This window comes from Pseudocercospora fijiensis, assembly GCF_000340215.1.
Source record: "Pseudocercospora fijiensis CIRAD86 unplaced genomic scaffold MYCFIscaffold_6, whole genome shotgun sequence".
Lineage (NCBI taxonomy): Eukaryota > Fungi > Ascomycota > Dothideomycetes > Mycosphaerellales > Mycosphaerellaceae > Pseudocercospora > Pseudocercospora fijiensis.
The window spans coordinates 439193-459703 of NW_006921537.1; the positions used below are offsets into that span (position 1 = coordinate 439193).

Consider the following 20511-nt stretch of genomic DNA (forward strand, 5'->3'; position numbering starts at 1 on the left):
TAGAAGCATACGGCCTGCTACTAGCCCTCTAATTAATTATTCACTACGGGCTTATCGAGCTAGCCTATATCTATACAGACAACCGAGGACTAGTATAGCGGATTAGCGACACTAGCGCTAATACCGCTTAGGATGCTATTAAACAGTTCTATGAACTCCGACCCTATACACTATGCCCTATCTCTATTTAATAGATACCTAGCTACTCGGGCATACTAGGCAATGAATTAGCAGACAAACTCGCTACTAAAGCGGCAGACCGGGCTAAAGCAATTCACTCTTCGCTAACGAACGATAGCAAATAGGCCAAAGGCCAAATCGACCTCTTTCTAAAAGACTAGTAGTAACAACACTAGATAGAAGGCACTATAGGCCGCGGAGTCTACCGGATCCAACTAACAATTACGAAAGACGTCCTTCAAAGATACAACTAGGCTAGCCGCCCGATAGGAAGCATTATTACCTAGATAAGGACCGGAAAGATAGCGCTTAACTAATACCTCTACGGCATTAGCGTAGTAGGTAGCCCATTCTGCGGCCTCTATATTAACGACGAAGGATACGACCTACAAAGACAAACACCCGCCTATATCCTACTCGAATGCCTAAGACTAACCAAAGATAGAGACAATATGTAGGCAGCCCTCGGTAAACGAATTACTAACATCAACCTCCTTCTTAGTAACCTAGCGATAGTACAACAGGCAGCCCTATTATTACTAAAGGCGAAAGTCTTATAGCAATTTAGGGCAATCGATCCGGGGCTCGTAGAATCTAAGCACAGCGACCTAATTTAAAAGCAAGAAGCAGTATTAAACTCTAAGAAGGAAGCTAAAGCCGCGAAGAAAGTAGCGAAATAGGACCGCTAGGCTCGGATGAAATAGCGATACGCGGAGGCTGCTATACGGGTAACCGCATAGTATTACCGGGTTATAGTCAAGTAGTATGCAGTATTTATATATAAAGAGCGTGCCACCGCTCTAAGCTAACGCTACGTAAGCAGCTCTACGAAAGACATCCGCCTAGACCGTTAAGCTACCGCTAATCCTAGCTAAAGCATACTATAAAAAAGGGACGAGGGACTATAACCGAACGGTTAAGCAAATACGCAGCCGCTAGAGGGACCACCTACCGTTACAGGTCGCGGAAGGGCTTACGGACTTATAGTAACAAGAATTGAAGTCTAAACTCGGGATATCTACTTAGGCGAACCGAAATATCAATTCGGCCCCTAATAGCGTTACATACGCCTTCTAGAGCGTACTATACGCCAACGAACCTAGCGGGCACCTAAGGACAACTACGCACTCGCCGCAAAGACAGTTAAATGCTATACGAACCCCTATTAGCGTAAAACAATACTATATAAGTAATTCACTTACTCTACTAAGCAATTAGCCGACTAGCTAGCACGCTAATGAAACTACTATCGAAAGACTACCGACCGAAACAGCCCGGACATTAATACTAACCTCTTCAAAGCCTATTACTACCGGGCGTACGGCTTATCGAAACCGAGCCGCCCTATAATACCGCTACTACCCTTAGACTCCGTATTTGAACTACTAATTAGGGTAGGTAGCGCACCTATCGCTTTAGGTAGCAGTAGAACAGACATTTATCTATAGTACGCCGGCAAATAGGTAGCTCAATCCTATTGCTAGTAAGCTAATATATACATACTATACCCCTAACCGAGCGAGCAACCCCCTAGTTGTATAAGGAGGTATTAGCCTATTTATTAAGATTCGTTAAGAGGTACACATCAATCTAAGGGACATTGCAAGGCGCACTAATCAAATGTTGACGGGAATGTCTATAAAATTACGACGATAGTAAGGCGAAGGATTAGTACGGAGCGGGTCAAATTGTAGCTAATGCGGGGGCATTAGGCTACGTATCTATAAGCCGCGTAGATTAAGGGTCTTTAAATAGGCTTCAAATGACATACTAACTAACTAACTAGCTTACCGACTATATTACCGGCCGCATCTTTGAGTATTTTTAGCAGTACATACTTAATTAAACACTAGTCCTCTAACCGGATCTAAGGGTATGCTACTATAAAGGCTACGGAGTGTGCTTCGAAGACCCTAGAGAGTACGACACGTAGCTAGAGTTGCGTGCGGATCTAACTATGTATAAGCAACAGCTATATAGCTAGAATCGATAGCAGCACGATAAGACCGTAGAGAGGCAGGACGAGTAGGAGGTAGAAGAGGCTGCTTATTTTGACGAGGAGAAGTTAGAGTATCTAGCAGTGTGCGATGACTTAGCTAGTAATAAAGAGGGCGATAATTAGGACCGTAGTAGTGTTTTTAATAGACATTTCGGTAGACGTTTGTTTCCCGGTTAACGTCGGTACTTAGATGTTGTAGTTCAGTTAGGTAATATGCTAGTTAGCTAATACTATTAGCTAACCTATGCTAAGAGGAAGGATATATAATAGGTATATTAACTGCAGTTTCTATAGCAGGCTCCTAATCCTTCTTTATATAGTTATATAGTTGTCAATCCGATAATTAGTTACATCCTTAGTACGATTTATAACAGGTTATAAGCCCGGCGTATACGCTTACCTGTCTAGTTTAACTACAAAAGAACTGTTTCTAGAGTCTACTAAACAGAGCTAGCTATCTAGACCTATTAGGTACCTAGTTAAGAGCTCTAGTTCGGACTAAAACCTAGCAAGTGTCCCTTATAAGCCCTACCTAGCACTATACTAAAAGGAAGCTAGGAACGATAGACACTAATTAGATAAAGACAGTAAAGGAGAATCAGGTTCTTAGGAAGGGAATCAACTTCTAAGACTAGAAGCTTATATTCTAGGCGGCTCTTCTAGAAAAGGACCTAGTTAGTATAGTATTCTATAGACTTAACTAGGCTAATGAAATAAAACTACCTCTGAAGAGCATGTTTATAGGGGACTCAGCCGGTTAGTAGTACAGAGACATGTTTAGGGACTAGAAGAAGAAAGACATCTAAGCCCTAGGCATACTTATTACTAGACTCGACCCTGCCCTTAGACTAGACTTCGGTAATATACCTAAGTTAGCTAAGGATATATACGACTATATTAAGGCTCTATACAAGCCTATTGTAACCGTAGACATATTTGATACTATTAAACTTATTAGGCATATTAGGATGCCCCTTACTAATCCGAATACCTAGTAGTACTGCGAATCTTTTTAGTAGTAGTTCAACAGATTCTAAACATCGATAGAACAATTTGCTAGCTTAGTTACAACAATAGAAGCGCCTATAAAGTTATTAGACATTAAGATACCTAACATGCTTATTAGGATGCTGTTTATTTAGGGCCTTTCTAGTTACGAATAGCTTAGATCCTAGAAGCATAACAACAAGCCTAAAGCTAAGGACTCCTCCCTTAAAGCAATAATAACGTCCCTAAGGAGAGAAAAGCCTCCTAGATAGTTATCTAGCGGCTTAAAGCTTGTTAGAGGGGCTATTAGCAATAATGACGACTAGTGCACTTAGTACAAGCACAAATACACTAACGCTAAGTGCTATAAGCAATACCCTAATATAGCACTACCTAGTTAGGGAAAGAAAGACAAGAGCAAAGACAAAGACAAAGACAAAGGCAAGAAGGGTAAAGGCAAAGGAAAGGGCAAATCTAGTAGTACTATTAACAATAACAAAGATGAATTAGACTCCTCCTCTAACTCGGAAGATAAGGGAGACTATTAGCTAGACGGCCTTAGTAGGGGCCTAATTAGGGGAGCTATTGCAAAGCCGGGACTAGCTATAGCAAGCTCTAAGAACCTAACAGCTAATACAAAAGTTTAGGACATAGGTATATTACTATATATTATAGGGAATAAGAGCTAGTTTAGCGATCTTAAGCACCTAACTAAGCCTGTTTAGTTCTCCTAAGCAGTAGGAAAATCAAGTGTATTACGATTAGGAACTGTTAACATCTTCCTAACCTATAAAGGAAAGAAAACCCTAATTACTCTAATAGACGTCCTCTACTCCCCGAACTTAGATTGCAACCTAATCTTAGTAGAGCGTCTTTAGAAGAAATATAGCATTTACTTAGACAGACCTTTAGGCACTTTAATACTTAAAGGTAAGCTAATTAGAAAGGTTAAGGAAGTATAAGGAGTACTTACCCTTAAAGATGCTAGAGTCAAAATGCTAGGCTCAGCTTTAAAACTAAACTTAGAATCGAGTTAGAAAGGACAGCTATTAGCCCTAGCTATCGCTAGACTACGAGCGGATATATTAAGATAGCATTAGAGACTTAGCTACGTCGGTAACAAGATCCTAACAGCTACTAAGGAAGCTATTCTAGGCCTAGAAGAAGTTGATATATCTGAACTCGAGCACTATAAGATTTATAAGCTCTCGAGAGCTTAAAGAGTTGTATTAAGAGAATACAGAACTAGACTAGAAAAAGCCCTTAACGAAGTCTATATTGACCTTGTTAGCGTACAACCATTTAATCTATTTAGAAACAGGTACATTATAATCCTAACTAATGCTAAAACTAGGCTTAGGTAGGGTCTATTACTTCGAAACAAAGACAAGGTAACAAGTAGTAATAAGCTAACTAACTAGATAACTAGAATTAAGAGGCAATATAACAAAATCCCTAAGATTATCTTTAGTAATAGCGGGGGAGAGTTTACTAACAACGATCTAGTACATTTTATAGAGGAAGTTAGCATTAGATAGGATGTGTCTACACTATATATACCGGAGTAGAATAGCATTACAGAGTCGTTAAACAAGACGATTCTGCTTAAGGTAAGAGCAATAATAATTGACTCTAGCCTACTAATATACTACTAGTACTTTACAGTAATATATTCGATTTACCTAACTAATAGACTAGTAAACTTAAGAACTAAGGAAGTTCTACTTAAGGCTTTCGAATTAGACTTGAATATTAGCAGTATAGACATTAACCTGTCTAAGACGAGACGATTTGGCTATAAGGCATTTAAATACCTCGAATCCGGAGTTAAACGACTTAACTCCTAGAAATTTGCACTAAGAGCTTTCGTTTACTAGTTTATTAGATTCTAAGAAAATTCGTTAACAAACTATCTACTTTAGAACCCGCACTAGAAGGATAGCGTATAGTAGCATAATATCAGATTCTCTCTATACGTTACCTTCAACGAGGACTTTGTCTATAAAGACAATTTTACTAAGCTTCTAAGTACCCTTTAAGCTTAGGGGGAGTATTTGAGACTAGCTGTCCCTTAGGAGACTATTTAGGTACTTAAAACCTAGTCTAACCTTTCATTTGAGTCAGGAATCCTAGCACTATTCCCTAGTAATAACCAAACACCTTAGTACTCTTTAGAACCTTAGGGGGAGCTATTTAGAGGTAGCATCCCTTAGCCTTAGTAGGCTTATAATTAGGAAGATTAGGAAGACTCCCTTATAGCTTAGGGGGAGCAAGGTACACTTAAGTAAGGAACACTACCTCAGCTAATACCTATAGCTAATAAGCTAATACTCTAAAATCACTAACTAGAACTACTAGCTGCCTAGTAGGAAGCTACTCCTAAGAAAAATCAGTACACTTAAGAAATAGATACTACTAAACTAGAAGACACCCTAATCACTCCCTTCTAAGTCCCTAAGACTACTAGCAAGAGAAAGAGGGCTCCTAACCCACCTTAGCTAAACCCTCCTTAAGCCGAAGTACGACTTAGGTCTAGTAGAGCCGTAGCTAAGCATAACTATAGCAAGATTACTAAGATTGCTATAGCTGCTACTATAAAAGATACTTAGAAGCTAGCTAACCTAACAACCCTAGCTAAAGCCCTAAAAAGGCCTAACTAGGATAAATAGAGAAAAGCCGTTATAAAAGAGATAAGGTCTCTTAAAAAGTCTAGTGTAATCGAGTAGATTCTAGCCGAATCCCTACTAAAAGGCAGAACACCTCTAATAGGAAAATGGGTTTTTAAGATCAAATACCTACTAGACGGCTCTATTAACAAATACAAGGCAAGATAGACAGCTAGAGGCTTTATATAGAAGCAAGGTCTTAACTATATCAACACCTATACTCCTATACTAAGAGCAGCTACTACTAGACTTATCCTTAGGCTTTTAGTAAACAAAAACTAGAAGCGAAGATAGGTTAATATCGAGACTGCTTTCTTAAATCCCCCTCTAGACAAAGAGATTTTCATTAGACCCCTAGAAGGCGCGTACCTGTTTAAGAAGCACCCTCTAAAGTAGATTATCCGTATTAGAAAAGGATTGTATAGCCTTAAGTAGGCTGCTAATCTCTAGTACTATAATGCTTTAGATACTCTTCGTTAACTTAGCCTAAGCAGGACAAAGAGTAACTGTTGCCTATAGTAAGGTAATAGTATTCTTGTCCTCCTTTATATAGATAACTTCTAAATCTTTAGAACCTCTAAGGCAAAGATCGATACTCTAATTGAAGGTCTTCGCAAGAAGTACACAATTAAGATTGTTACGTCTAACCTATTTCTAGGCCTTTATCTAAAGGAAGACAAGGAGGGAAACCTTACTATCTCCTAGACACACTATACTAAAGAGAAGCTTTAGAAGTATAGCTTGGACTAGTGCAAGCTAATAAAGCATCTACTTAAGAAGCTTTACGAGCCTCTTACAACCCCCTATAACCGTTAGGACTACTAGCTATTTAACACTATAATTAGTGAAATGCAGTTTCTAGCTAACTAGACTAGACTAGACATTAGCTATGCCGTTAACTACCTTGCTAGGTTCCTTTAGAATCCCGGACCTAAGTATGTTATAGCTGCTAAATATCTCTAGAGGTACATTGCTAGCACAGTTAACAAAGGACTTGTCTTTAGAAAGAAGAAAACTTTGGAATTTTAGGCATACTCTAACGTAGACTTTGCTAGTAACCCTTTATTATCAAGATCAATATTAGGCGCCCTTATACTTCTTAACAACACTCTAATTATATAGAGATTACAGCTCTAGAAGGAAGTCGTGCTCTCTAGCACTAAAGTAGAGTATATTGCTCTAACAGAAGTATATAGAGAAATCTGCTAGCTCCGAAATTTGATAACTAAGCTTTAACCACTTACTAGGGAAGAAGTTAACAGGATTTATATCTAGGTAGACAACTAGTTAGCTATTTCCCTTATTAAGGACTATACAAATTCCAAGAGGTTAAGGCACGTTTCCCTTAGGAACTACTACTATAGAGAACAGTATGCCTAGGGAAAGACTAGTGTCGAATTCGTCACTACTAACAAGCAGCTAGCGGACTGTTTTACTAAGCCCAAATCTCTAAACAAAATTCTCTAATAACACAGCGTCTCTAGGACAAACTCCTAAGTCACTCCTTAAAAAAAAAATCTTATTTGTAGGATTAAAAACAAACTTTATACACTTATTGAATTTCATTCTAATTTCTAGAAACAGCCTAGCTGTACTATACAGTCTAAGCTGCAAAATTTCTTTTATAACAATATTAAGACTAAGCAGGAAGAAATACCTTAGCCCTTAAGAGTTAGAAACTCTCTAATGCTGCAAGGCTTTTACTAATCTAGACTGCCTAGCCTATTTCAAAATCGAAAACATACATTACAACTCTCTGCTTACTAAAAAAAAAAAAACCGAATCTCCCTAATTAGCTACCTATCTTAGCATTACTGTCTTCGTAATTAGAGAAACCCCTCTAAGGACTACTAGAATCGCGAGTCGAGCTAGGACTAGTAGACAACCTAGAACCTAGCCTACGACTACGTCCCTAAGTAGTAGCCTAGGCATAAGCATTTGCCTACTATAGTAGCAAATTTGCTACTGCCTAGGCGCCCTAAGGAGTACTCTAATCGATGCTAGACGGGACTAGTACGTATAGACGACGCTAATTAGTGCCTGCTCTGCTCCCCGGATTGCGAGGCGGCAGAGGCGCTATAGGCGTCTAACGATTCGTATTAGAGCGTAGCCGAGAGACGTAACCTAATAAAAGAATTAGTGTTTTTGCTTTAAAAAAATACACAAGACTAGATTCAACTTACTAGAGAACTCGCATTAACTATAATAATTTAGGCTAGTATAGTTAGTGTAAGCGCCCTTTAGGAAAGCGATATCCTAACCGTTAATTCGATAACTTAGAGTTATATACTCTAAGTACGGACCCTTTAACTGCTTATAAGGACCGTACTAGCTGTTACTAGTATACACGCGTCTAGTAGCAGCCGCATATACAAGCGCGGTAGGCAAGTAGTTAATATTCGATTTTGAGCCTAAATTGAATGCCTTAGCCGCCTTACGCAGACGCGGAGGCATACTTAGAAACAGCTAAGCATTATCCTAGCTCGTAATAAAATGCCTAATATCAACGTTGCGTAGCTAAGGCGGAGTCTACTCCGGACCAATATTAGTTAAGCACTAGATAATTCTCTAGAGAATCGCGATAGTTAACTAAACTTCCTTAAGGACTGCGCCTAGTTAGCAAATTATTAGAAAAGGAAAACTCTAACAGCAATACTTACTAGTCTCTATAAGCTAGAGCTTGTTATAACGCGAGGGGTACCGATTCTTATTTAGATTATTACTACCGCTACCGCTACTACTACTACCTATACTACTCGCTATACTCCCTAGGCTAGGGTAAAGAATTATCGCTATAATAAAGTCTCGGCTAGCTATTAGACTTGAAAAGTTTTAGTAAGAATTTGAATTCTAGTAGAGGCTGCTAGTACTTAGGGGATTACTAAAGAGTAGATTGTAAAAGTTCAAGTTGTCTAGTTAAGTTTAAGTGTCTCTTATAGGCGCCTGCTAACCCTACAATTACGACTAAGGACATTACTCTAAAGCAAACTAATCGGCAAACAATATAATACAAGCACGTACAAGTAGCATAGCATATAAAGCTATATATAAAGCAGATATAGTCTAACATCTAAAGACAGTTAGAAGATAAAGTAAAGCTCTAAGCCTAGATTTAGAGTGTCTAATCTAAATAGCATATTATCTCTACCTAAGGGGGAGTATTGTAGTTCAGTTAGGTAATATACTAGTTAGCTAATACTATTAGCTAACTTGTGCTAAGAGGAAGGACATACAATAGGTATATTAACTGCAGTTTCTATAGCAGGCTCCTAATCCTTCTTTGTATAGTTATATAGTTGTCAATCCGATGATTAGTTGCATCCTTAGCACGATTCACAACATTGGATTGGGGTCTTGATCGGGGCTAGAATACCGAAGCTGGTCTTCTTGGGAATCTCTATCCCAATCTCTTGACTGGAGCGTATGCTTCGTTTACCGTTCGGCGTTGGATCAGGACAATGCCAACGCGACTATCACATGCTCCACAGGGTGCGTGCGCATCTTAGGTACCTTTTCGAAGGATTTTTTGGAAGGAGGCGTCCTCTCTCAGCATGCCATTCCGAATCCTCCAAGCAACAGAGAGCCCAGAGACCCGAGTACGTAAGCGGCAAGTCTTGGCATCAGCCTCGTTCTTTGTTCACCCACCAGCGACGCGTATCAACCCGCACCACAATCAGAATCACGCATCGGAGAACTACTGCTAGGGGCGTCCGGAGTCTAGAGACCTCTATTGCTCATTACCGAACCCCATACACGGCACAGATAGCCCCATGTGGCTGCATGTCAATCGTACGTGACGCAGTATGGCCTGCGGCGAAGATTTCCGCGAAGTAGGCTCAGTAGACCACGATGGCTGCGAATCAGGCGACGAAGGCTGCGTCGATTTCGCAGATTCGCCATGCAGAAGCGCACTCTCAAGAGTAATCATAAGAGCAAGTAGACAAAGGGGTGCGTAGAGACGAAGCCGAGCCCTTTGATACCCTAAGGACTGCTTTGAACCATTGTCACCTCGACCAGATCCGGCAGTCTTATTATCTTGGTATAGGTAGCCCTACAATGAAATCAGCTGAACATCTATAGTTAGCTATCGTAGCGCCGCCAACAACTATGCGTGTCATAATAGCTACATCACATCAAACCCACCATGTCCGACCAGGCTTTCGAAGACTGGAAATCATTGCGAGCCTATGCGTATGATCTTTCGGAGGAAACGACATCGCGAAGCACGTATGAAGCGATACCAATCGCCACCCGGAAAAAGCTGGGGCCACTAATTAGCAAATACCTCGAATCGCTCAAAGACGTGCCCATCATCGAAGGTGTCATCAATGAGACTGCCGGGTACTATCTGGATGAAATCAGCGGCGCGGAAGAGCTTGACAATACTGAACCTGGAGTTGGAATCGATGGCAAGAGGAAGGTCCAACTTGAAACCTTGAGAGAACATATAGCTGCCGGAAATGCACTGCTGAACACAACACGGACCGAGGATCAATCAGTATCTAGAGTACTGGGAAGACTGGTGCGTAGGATCGATCCCAAGATCCAGGAGTTCGTGAAAGCGACCAATGAGGAATGGACACAGTTGAGACAGCCATGGGAAGGTGAGAATGGGAAGCTTGCCAAGCTTCAGCAGCTTCTCCAGTCCTGCGAGGATAGTGCAAGCCGACAAGCAAGGTTGAGAGAAGAATATCGCATGGGCAAATCTTGGGTAGGTGGCTGGAGCTTCGCAAAGAAAGGAGCTATTGGAAACCTACCTCTCTTGTGGATTAAACAGGGTATGGATCAGAGCATACTCGACGTACGTATGAGACCTGGAAATACCTACCTCGAATTCTAACAGGATCTAGCGGTGCGTGATCAAAGACAGCTACCTCACATCGATTCAGTGGAGCAAGAAGCTCAATCACTTCTGGTATGACCCGCTCGATCCCGACGATGAGGAGAAAACTGTGCCTTCTGAGATAGCTGCGATGGCAGCGCTACGGGGTCGCAAGGGTAGTACAAACATTGTTAACCTGAGGAACTGGCACATGTTCGAGGACCGACTGATGTACAGACTATACTTGGAGTTCTGTCCTCATGGCGACCTCGGTCAATGGACTTGCTGGTACAAGGAGCTTCGCGATGCGGACCTGGCCAAGCGCAACTACTTTCCGGAACCCGTGAAGCCTGATGAAAATACGACGACAAAATCTGCGTATAAGAAGGCATTGGGGGTTTACGTTAAGGAATTGGCAGATTACACAGAAAAGATGAAAAGCAAGGATCCTGTCAAGATTGCTGCAGAGTTTCACAAGACTCGTGATGAGCTTGAGCGGATATTCTTGCCGGAGCCGTAAGGAGCGACTCTTCGCTACGAAGACTTGATTCGGGCGCGAGACAAATGCTGATATCCTGTTGATAGGTTTCTTTGGCATACCTTCGAATGTCTAGCAAGAGCAGGCCAGGAGATGGAGCAGCCGGCTCCCGACGACAAATGGGAAACCATTCTGCATCTTGATTACAAGCCACGGAACATCTTTCTTGGACTACCAGACGATGAGCAGTACAAGGGCTATCCTGTTCCCAAGACTGGCGATTATGGTCTTGCCAAGATCGTGCCGCGCGATGACAACCGAAGCACAAACGATTATCCAGTCTGCGGCACGCCGTTTTGCAAACCGAGAGAGCAGACAAAGGTGCCGTATCCCGGCGAGGAGCGCATGCCCCGTCGCCGAATGGACGCGAAGACTAATGTCTGGGGTATGTGGTTTCCAATGACAGACGTAACAAGCCTGCAAGATACTAAAGGTTCGAGCAGGCGTAGGCATTATAATGTGGAGTCTTCTCGAACTCGAAGATGGCGACCACAGACTTTCCTACGACCCGCTGGAGACTTCCGAAGGCGTCAAAAATGACGGCGACGAAAACACTTTGGACAGGCCCACATTTCGAAAGCCTGCCGAAAACCACTACTCTTCTAACCTCAGAGATCTCATTCTCATATGTTTGAGCCATGAGCAGAGATTTCGACCGCCGTTTTCCAAACTCCTGGAATATATTCAGAAACGCACTGACGAATCCAAGAAGATTGACCATGCAAATGGACTTCGGAGGGCCCGTGAGGATGACCCGAAATGGCAAGACGAACGTAACGTATTGCCATCGCTGAGGGAAGACATGTTCAAGGGGTACCTGACGGGACTTTCGAAGTTTCCGGATGACATGGATGAGTTCCCTGCGCCACCATCGACACAAGATGATCGTGATGACGTTCCTGGATCGAGTCTTGGTGTGGATAGGATCGTGCAGAGGAGGCTGAAAAGAAAACATGACCAACAAGGCCAGGCACAAGTAGGCGCCGGATCGTCGTCTTCAAAGGGGAAGCAAAGGGGCTCCGAAGCTGGTGGCAAGTCACCAAAGCAGAGCCGTCCTGACAGTCGAACACCAAGCAAGTCGCCAAAGCGGAAGCGTGGAGGTGGCGAGGAAAGCGTGCCGAAGAAAAAGTCACCTAAACGTATCTCCAACGACATGGCGCAGGAAGATATTGATGGAGGTCGCTTCTCAGGACGGCGGTAAGATTGTGATTTCACTCGTAGCAGCAAGCACACTTTAGCTCGCCAGTAGCAAGCAAGCATCACAACCACAGCCTCAGACATCTGCTGTAGCAATTTGTACTTCCTTGCCCGCTTTCCTCCCCCAAGGCATTGCATTCTCAATGCCCAGCCTTGTCAGCGGGCCAGTGCCTTGCTCCTTATTGAATCTCCAAGCCACGATGGGCGCCAATGCAGCGATGCCAGCGACGAAGATTGTCGTCGCGCTGAAGCCTGCCACATATTGAGGCGCATCGCTCTTCGGCCATAAGAAGACTCCATAGATCGACGAGCAGTTTCCAACAGCGTTCACCAGCGCTATAGCCACTGCTCGCTTCTCGGCTGGACTGTCGATCACGTTCGCTACCCACATAAGAACCAATGGCACTAAGCCAAACAATGGGCCGAATGCGAAGACTGTGAAGACATCTGCGCGGGTGTCAATATGTATGTTTGCATTTGGCGCGATGCACTGCGGGTGACTTACAGCGCACGATGTGGTTTCTTGTCGCTGCGAGGATTATGAACATGATGGTGTCGAAGCCGGCGAAGGTCATGATGAATAGGGGCTTGTTCTTGTAGTGGTCTGAGATCCACGGGAAGGCGAGTGTACAGACTAGAGCGAGTGCGTATGGCGGAATGGAGTGATCTGAGTTCTGTCAGCAATGCATGTACTCTTGATAGAAAGAGGCCCAAGCCTACACTGTCCCTGCCAGCCCTTCCAACCGAATACGCCAACAAGAGTCGGGATGAAGTACTGCATTGTTTGCGAACCGGTGAGGAGAGCATACATCAGAGCGAGAGCCCAGACTTTCCAGTCGGAAATCGTCATCTTGAAAGCAGTCCACTCTTTGACTTGCTCCTCTGTACCTTGTGTAGAGCCGATACCATCATAAGCCATGCGCTGCGCAGCCAACATTCGTTCCTCTGGTGTCAGCCAGCGAGTGGTCGAAGGATAGTCTGCCATGAAGAACCACACAACGGTGCCAACAGCATACGATCCAACACTTGATGTAACTGATGTTATATTCAGAAGAAGGGCTAACTGCAGAAAGCCTAAAGATGAAGTGTGCACAGTTGCAGCCTCAGGCATTATGCACGTAATAGCCTATATACACACTCTTCAAGTTACCCCCTTATCGCGTGCATACAGCTAAACAAACAAACTAGCGAAGCAAATAAAGGGGTATTAGGTATAGAAACAACTAGACTACTTTCAGGCTATTATAATAGAGCAATTAAACAAATACAAGCAGTTAAACTAGACAATAAACCTATATCTTCTATCTATTTAGTACTTAGCAGTAGGCTAAGCGGCGCTCTTAATAGCAGCCTTACAATCCACTAAGTTTAACTACTAAATAAAGAGACTATGCTTAAGCTTATTAAGTAGCTTAGTAAAGCTATTAGTAACCTATCGTAAGTGCTAATCTATATAATAGCAACCGTACTATTAGCAATCTTCTCTCGAATATAGTGTACCCTAGTATCTATATACTTAGTATAGCTATTAGTTATAGACTTAGTATTAGTAATAGCAATTGCTAACTAATTATCCTTATATAGGGTAACAGGCTTAATAGAGCCCTTATAACCTATTTCCTCTAATATACGCATTAAGGGCACGGCTTCCTTAGCGGTAGTAGTAAGCTAAACATACTTAGCTTTAGTAGATAACAAAGTAACTAAGGCCTGTCGGCCGGACTTATATAGAAGCGGTCTACCTACTAGTATAAAGTAGAAGCTACTAGTAGAGCGGCGAGTAACTAGATTATTAGCCTATAAGGCGTTACAGTAACTAGCAAAGTTTAGCTTATAGTTATACGTACCTCGAAAGCATATGCTACGGCTAGAAGTGCCGACTAGGTACTTAATTAGCTATAGCAAAGCGTAATAGTATTCTTTAGTCGGATTGGCAATAAATCGCGACAATAGGCTAGCAGTATAGCATATATCTAGTCGAGTGATTATCGTAGGCTATAGAGCCTCTCTAATGCCTTCTTAGTACTTAGCCTTAAAAGCAGCACTAGCTATATAGCTATTAGGTGCACGCTAAATGCTAGTCTTAATATAGCGTAGTGCTATTAGAGTAGCAGGCGCTATACGGCCCTATATACCGTACTTCTTACTAAGCCGGTTTAAATAGGCGTCCTATATAAAAAAAAATAATATAATATAAATAGTACGGTCCTTACGGTTGCGAATAATACGTATACCGAGATAGTAGTAAAGATTACTAAGCTCGCGTATATTAAATCGATCCTTAAGCAACTAAGCGACTGCCTATAGAGCTAACAGACTATATATAATAATAATTATATTATCTACGTAGATAACGATAATAGAGTTACTAATAGTGTGTTTAAACACACACATATTACTTATTATAGGGATGAAGTTTAGGCTCTTTAGGTACTTGCGGAGCTCTTTATACTATAGTATAGGCGATTGCTTAAGTCTATATAGGGCCTTCTTTAGCAGGTAAACTATGCCCTTGCCTCTACTACGATCCTTAAAGCCGTATAGCTGCTTAACGTAGATCTTGTAGTTGTCGCTAATTATAGCGTTTAAGAAGGCAGTAAGAATATTAAACTACTAAGCCTCTAAATTATAATAGGCAATAAGACTAAATAAGGCCCGAAGAGTAGATAGCTTAGCAACGGTAGTATAGGTATTATTATAGTCCTTACCCTTAACCTAAGTAAAGCCCTTAATAACCTAGCGTGCCTTAAAGCGGCTAACCTCGCTATTAGTATTGCGCTTGATAGTAAATACCTATCTGCTACGGACTACCTTACGGCTATTTAGAACCTCTAGCTTAGAAATATAGATCTAGGTAATGTTGTCTATAAGTGACTTGTACTTAGCCTTATAGGCTTCCTTCTACTATAGCTAGTATAGTAATTCCTTAGCGTCCTTAAAGCTCTTTAGAATAGGAATAGTCTCTTTAGGCTTATTAGACTGTTCGGCAATATAGCAGGAGGCTATAAAGCCCTTTATATAGACTATCGGCATGTTAGCTAGTTAGCGGCGCGCCTTACGTTAAACACCGGCATTAGCTAGGTACCTATATAAGAGGTTACGAGCTAACTTGTTGCTCCGGGTCTTGCGCGTAGAACGATTACTAATAGCCTTAGCAGGTCGCTTAAACTTAGGCAACTAGCCTAGCTCGCTCTTCTTAGCGTAAGGATCGTACACTAGTTCTTCCTCGGCTAACTAAAAGCTATCTTTATTACTTAAAGGCGGTTGAATAGCTAGTAGGTTATCGTCGAGTAGTAACGGACTAGCGAGCTGCGACCTTATTAGTTACCTCTATATCCTAAGCAGGCTCGTCTAGAGGCTCTTCTTACTAGGCTAGAAGCTGCTAGACTATACTAGCGGCTTCCTATAGCGACGGTGCCTCGTTACTTATAGAATTAAATAGAGCCGGTATAATAGACTCGAGTGTAACAAACTCGTTCTTAGCTAGGTTATTAGGATTAGCGTATAGGTTTATGCCCTCTAGAAGCAACAGCTCGCTAGCTGTCTTAATGAACTAGACATCCTTTAATAGAATAACCTTATACTAGTTAGGAAGATAAATTATATATTTTCCTAAGTCTACTAAGTCCTTAGTATAGCTAACTAGCTTACTAACAAGGCCTCTGCTATCTATCTTCTTTCTACGAGCAACTCCGTAATTATATATAATAGCAGTATAGCTATAGGCCCGAAGATATTAAAGGCGTAGCTGCTTTCGAGACTAATTAAGCTCCCTAGCTATAATAGCATAGGGGCTAAGACCTTCTAAGGTTCTAGGAGTAATATTAAGGACCTATATAGCAGTAGTAACTATATACAGCTATAGGGCCTTTAGCAAATTAGTATAAAGCATTATCTTCCGAGCGGTCGTATATACGATATAATTGCTAACCTTAGCTAGGCTATTCTAAGTCGAAGAATAAGGAGCTGTAACCTATAGTACAATGCCCTAATTACGAGCCTAGCTTAATAGCTGATTTCCGCCGTATTTACCCCCTCTATCGAGGCGGTAGATTAGGATCGAATAGCTAGTTTGTATACGGACGTATATACGGTAGTCCTTAATTGCTACTACAGCCCCTAACTTTAGTAAGCTAGCATATTCGTGTCGATAGCCTAACTTAGCGCATATAAACAGTATAAAATAGCGCTCCTATAACAGACTAGGATTGGTAATAGTAACTATATCTATATAGATAATGTAATAGATCGTAGATAGTCGTACGCGTAGTAGCCGATTGTATTCCTTATATAATATAGCTATTCGATAGGCAATGCAGTTGCGGAAGTCGTTCTTATTGCTAGTGCTAGTAATAATAATCTAACCCTTAGCTTCTATTCGTAACAGCTTGCGGTAATAGATATAGCTATATCGTAGATGCTACTCTTCTATCGTACCTATTAGTACCCCCTTCTTCGATAGAAGCGTAATAACCTAGCTATCCGGACTAGAGGTTAGTATATGCAGATAGGGGAGACTATTCTTGCGGTATGTCTAAGCAATAGTAACTTCCGAGCCTTTAACAATAGTAAACAGTATACGCCTATTATTCCGATAGAAATAGCCCTTATCGGCAAGCTTCTTAGTAGATAGGAGGTTAGCTGCTAGACCTAGAACATATAGTGTATTAGACAGCTTTATATTGCTAATACTACGCTTATTAATAACCTTAGTCTAAGCTATACTAACTATCGTAGCGTGCTTCGTGTTGCTACTAAACCGAATAGGAATATAATAGCCTTCGTATTTAATAAGCAATAAAGGGTTATTAACTATATATATACTAGTACCTAAGTCGACAACCCAATTAGTAGTACGAGTGCTAGCCGTAAGAGCCGTAGACACTAGGTCGCTTATAGTAACTATAGCTATAAAGGCGTAATTGTAGCTTAGGTCTAATAACACCCCCGGGGTAGCATTAGCCGCATACAGCCCCTAAGCACTATTTTAGCTAGATAGCGGCTGCTACTATTACTAAGCAGTTAGTCTACGCTGCTGCTGCTATACCCTCTTCTTCTTAGCCTTCTACTATTTACGACGTAGTCGGTCTTCCTCCTTTAGATAAGGGTATTTAGTATAGTAGCAGTTAGAAGGGTAAGTGCCTTAATAGTATAAGCACTTCTCGCGATTTTAACTATTCTAGTTGTTTCTACTACGACTACAACTATTGCTGTTTCCGCGGCTACTACGACCGCTACGGTTCGAGTTACCTCGACCGTTACTATTACTACCTTGCTATTATAGTTAGCGTTAAAGACCGAAGAAGCTATTGTATTAGGCCTAGTTTAGTTAAGCTACATTCTTATTAAGCAACGCGCTAATAATGTTGTTAAGGATACTATTATTAATAGTATATTCTAAGGCGCGCATTTGCTTACGGCGTATCTATACGAAAGCTTCGTAGAACGGTGCGATTTATATAATAAACATATAGACAGCCTAGTATTAGCTAATAGCTAATTTAGTATCCTTTAAGGCACCGAGCTTCTTCTTATACTTATTATAGAACTTCTTAACGTCCTTACTATCGTAGCGAAGGGTAATATATTCCTAGTAGAGTATAAATTTAGTAGACCTACCTTTACTAGTGTATTTCTTCTTAAGGAAGTCCTATACTTCCTAGGATATAGATAGACTAAGTAGTAATTATTAAATGTTACTAATATAATTAGCAAAGATCTAGGTACGTACCGTTTAATCTTTAGAGTCCTATTTATCTTAGCGGTCTTTAAACTCTTTAGAAGACTTACTAGAGGCCTTAGAAAGGGGTCGCTAGCGAGTACCCTATATATAGCGCTAGACTAATATATCTTTAAAGGCGCCTTTAGCGGCGTACGACTAAGATAGGTAATTCTCCTTATTCTTAAGCTTAGGAATATTGCTTATATAGGCGCCTATAGCACTAGTTAATAGTGCTATTACGAATGCGGATAGCGAAGGCGACGGTATAGATAGAGACTATAGACTTATCTCGAGGGGCGGCCGATAGGCGCGCCTATATTTTAGTATAGCAGATAGCTAATACTAATATTAGGAACTAGTATAGCGGACAGCTAATACTAATAGTAACCGACTCGAGTCGGACTAGTACCTACTAGAGTACTCGAGGGCGGCGGCGGCGATAGTATTAGTATCGGCGTAATTTTTAGTAATAGGCGCTAGCTACGTAGTAGTCGGATTAACTATTAGAATACGTATAGAATGCGTTAGAAACGCAGGGGGCTTATAACTACTTAATGTAACTAATGTTGTATTCAGAAGAAGGGCTAACTACAGAAAGCCCAAAGATAAAGTGTGCACAGTTGCAGCCTCAGGCATTATGCACGTAATAGCCTACACACACACTCTTCAAGTCCAACCCCCTCAATGATGAACAACCATCTCCAGCCAGCAATCCCGCGTGCTCCGTCGAGGTTTTTGGTGATGAGGCCAGCAAGTAGACCCGACACAATCCCAGCACACGCAACCGCAGTGTAATACCACGAAAACCGGCGGGCGAGCTCGTAGCGTTTGTACCAGCACGAGAGGTAGAAAGCGATTCCCGGCGCAAATCCTGCCTCGATGTTGAAACAGGCTCATAACCTGTTGAAACAGGTACCACTGTATAATGTTACTTGTCTTGTCTATTCTACCTAGGAGACACGAGCTCTATTTATCTCTAGACCTCTTTGTCTATCGGAGATTAGCTCATTTCCACATGCTCTTTGAGGTGTACTAAGCCTCTTTGTCAACACTCGATCACCCCGAGAGCGAAGCGCACACCTGCGAGCTGATGCCAATTATTGCAACCCGCCATCGATGCCGCGATCCCTCCCCACCCCACGGCTAGCGCTGGAAGGTAAAGTGATGGCCGTACTCGTGTGAGGATGAGATTCGAAGGGATTTCGAAGATGACATAGCTGACGAAGAAGACCAGCAACACGACCGAATATTGCGTCGAACTGAGGTTGAAGTCTTTTTCGAGACCGCCGGTCTTCGCGTTGCTGGAAATATCCGTCAGCGCATTTGCGGGTCCTGTACATTCGACTCGACTCGATGGTACCCAATGTTTGCGCGATCAAGATAGCCGAGTAAGTATAAGCACCAGCAGCATGGCTAATGTGATGTTCAGTATTTTCATGGCGGCTTTCGCGAACGAATCAATGCAACGAGAACATCTCACAATTATTCGCATGTCTAGCTTTCGGAGTAGTCGTTTCTCTGCCTCGGAGTTGGGTGCATATGGCTCTATTCCGTCCACGTCGACATTCTGTTGCCGAGCAAGTTCGATCCATTGCTCCTGGTGCTTGGCTTTTGCTTGATTTTCGACTGATATGCTGGAGTGGCGAGACATGACGACCGTGAGGGATTGGCTCAGCTCTGCAGTGTTGGCGAAAGGGCCTCTCTGCGAAGCGTTGAAGCTAAAAGCAAGAGAGTCCGATGTCAAATCTCGGTCATGTCATGCTAGAGGGAGTTTTTGGTAAATATGAAGAGAATTAGATGTATTGCATGATCGCCAAGAATGCCTCGAGGCGATGGTCTTGAAAGTCCCGTCACCCCTCTCACTCGAGGCAGCGTGGCCAACACGTTTTGCCATAGTTGAAACCTGGTCAAGCGAGAGGGAGATCTGGGATGAGCAGAGGGTATACAGCGGTAAATGCAGGCATTCGACCGTCTCGAGGGCTAGAACTACCCCGAAGCGGGGAGATTGAGGGGAGTTGGGGAAATGGTGGAGGATCGACAGCGTCAAGTGATTTGACCTGCTGGGCGAATCTTCGGCAGAGGCACGAGCTATTCTGAGCAGACTAGTAGTAGAGAGGTGAAGGAGTCGGACTCCATGCGACCTCATCCGTCTGGACATCCGCGCGATGGCTGGACCAGTCGCTGGTCTGCCTTGAGGATGGAGGAGTTGCGAGTGCTTGCAACATAGTGTGTCTCTTCATAGTCCAATTTCGGAAGCTTGGAGATGTCGTAATAAGCCTAATCAAGTGAGATGAAGATTGAAAATGTTTCTCTAGAAGTCTTCGTCCGTGCTCTAGAAAAAGTGCGGCACGTCCCGGAGTGAATGAATCAAAGCAGCCGCTAGCGTGCAGGCTTCGGTAG

The 20511-nt window shown here is 42.3% G+C and overlaps 3 protein-coding genes across 3 annotated transcripts; 1 reads left to right on the plus strand and 2 right to left on the minus strand.

Annotated features, from left to right (window-relative positions):
- Positions 1 to 9155: 9155 nt before the first annotated feature.
- MYCFIDRAFT_176151 (uncharacterized protein) lies at positions 9156 to 9950 on the minus strand (the record flags this gene model as incomplete). The annotated part of the gene is made up of 7 exons (XM_007929967.1): positions 9156 to 9218; positions 9248 to 9312; positions 9343 to 9463; positions 9504 to 9549; positions 9579 to 9813; positions 9841 to 9883; positions 9939 to 9950. 7 exons carry the CDS (start codon positions 9948 to 9950, stop codon positions 9156 to 9158), a joined length of 585 nt encoding a protein of 194 aa, XP_007928158.1.
- Positions 9951 to 9976: 26 nt separating this feature from the next.
- On the plus strand, positions 9977 to 12441 carry MYCFIDRAFT_176152 (uncharacterized protein; the record flags this gene model as incomplete). Its single annotated transcript, XM_007929968.1, has 6 exons — positions 9977 to 10637; positions 10699 to 11170; positions 11215 to 11231; positions 11269 to 11600; positions 11626 to 12389; positions 12414 to 12441. 6 exons carry the CDS (start codon positions 9977 to 9979, stop codon positions 12439 to 12441), a joined length of 2274 nt encoding a protein of 757 aa, XP_007928159.1.
- Positions 12442 to 12465: 24 nt separating this feature from the next.
- On the minus strand, positions 12466 to 19762 carry MYCFIDRAFT_35652 (uncharacterized protein; the record flags this gene model as incomplete). The annotated part of the gene is made up of 7 exons (XM_007929746.1): positions 12466 to 12836; positions 12895 to 13056; positions 13110 to 13414; positions 18769 to 19003; positions 19162 to 19412; positions 19472 to 19524; positions 19592 to 19762. The coding sequence occupies 7 exons, from the start codon at positions 19760 to 19762 to the stop codon at positions 12466 to 12468; spliced, it is 1548 nt and encodes a 515-aa protein (XP_007927937.1).
- Positions 19763 to 20511: the final 749 nt, after the last annotated feature.